Source organism: Mesitornis unicolor, unplaced genomic scaffold, assembly GCF_000695765.1.
Source record: "Mesitornis unicolor isolate BGI_N332 unplaced genomic scaffold, ASM69576v1 scaffold47108, whole genome shotgun sequence".
Classification (NCBI taxonomy): domain Eukaryota; kingdom Metazoa; phylum Chordata; class Aves; order Mesitornithiformes; family Mesitornithidae; genus Mesitornis; species Mesitornis unicolor.
Window position 1 is genome coordinate 20211 of NW_010203472.1, and position 1432 is coordinate 21642.

Consider the following 1432-nt stretch of genomic DNA (forward strand, 5'->3'; position numbering starts at 1 on the left):
GCCTGTCGTGAATTGCCTGTGGGCTGTCATAGTGCATGTTGTGACTGCTGTAGTTACAACAGTGCATTTTGTGAATCCCTTGTGGTTGTAATAGTGTAGTTTTGCTTTTAAAACTGCAATAGCACATTCTCCATTGTATCCATAAACCTGCAATAGTGACGTACTGGATCTGCACATGTTGTTCAAATAAGTTGTTAAATTTTAACCCTGCAGTAGAGTCTCTTTTCGTCACAACATGTTCTATTTACTCAACATTTACTCAAATGTGAGATTTATCAGTAATTGCAGGTTTCTTAAGCACATGTTTTATTTGTCCCATCTTTAATAACTTCTTTGTCCACTACCACATCCAAAACTTGACTTTTTTTTCTTTTCTTAATTTGTATTGGGTTTTGAGGGCATAAGACTTGTGCTTCCATGAGAGCTGTTACCATCCCTCCTTTGTTATTGTCTCTGTCAGGGAGACAGATCCTGAATGGTCCTGAATTCAAGATAACCTTTTTCTGTTTGTAGGCATCAGGCACTTAAAAGCTGTGTGAAGAAAAAGACTTCCAAAACTTACTATTTTAGTTGTACCTCTGTTTGGTAATGAAGTTCTGAATTGTGATTTCTTGTTTTTTCAGAGCTGAGTTCTGAAAACCTCAAAAATTGCTTTAAGATCATCAATGCTTATATTTTCTTATCATCACCTGAATTTTTACAGGTATGTTACCATTATATAAAGATTCATATTAGCACCTTAGTTACCTACTGGCAAACTACTTTTCTCTCTTGTATTGGAAAACAGCATACACACAAACATTTATACTTTCATTCATTTATGTGTATACAAGCATGTTGTTCTAAGGTTAGCTCATTATGGCACATGGTGGATACTAAATCAAATCAGATTTGAGAAAGATTATTATTTACAACTAATGTTTTGTGAATTGCTTTAGTACTTTGGTACCTGAAAAGGTCCTATGGGAGGGTAGTAATAGTTAGCTTAATTATCCTACCATCTTGAAATTATGATCTTCTAGTAATACTTGCACTGGAGATACTGTGCCTTGTCCTCACACCTTCTTCATTAGCAAATTCATTGAGATTATTTTTTGAAAAGCCTGTAATGTTAGAAAAACAAAATGCTTAGATAAAATTTTAATTAGTTCAGGAAAGATGAGGGTTTTAGCAAATCTTTGAAGAGAAGGTAGGACTTTGGAAATATGTAATCCCTAATGTGTTGAGTTTTTAAATACATACATACACATAAAATGTGTTTGCATAATACCTTCTTTCTCGTTCAATTTCAGACATATGCTCCTGACTTATGCCAGTCATTTTGTGAACTTTTGAAGGACATAACTACTGAAGGTCAAGTTCAAGTTTTAAAGGTAGAGTGTAATAAAAATAACACCCAGATATTCAGCTCTGTTCATCTGTTATTCCTGCT

General features: G+C 34.1%; 1 protein-coding gene across 1 annotated transcript in view; it reads left to right on the forward strand.

Annotated features, from left to right (window-relative positions):
- The window catches only part of IPO11 (importin 11), a gene marked incomplete at both ends in the record, with an annotated part of 26708 nt that overhangs the window by 19785 nt on the left and 5491 nt on the right, over positions 1-1432 (forward strand). The window contains 2 exon segments of the mRNA XM_010190714.1: positions 624-703; positions 1293-1373. Of these exon segments, the coding sequence (XP_010189016.1) occupies positions 624-703; positions 1293-1373 (161 nt within the window).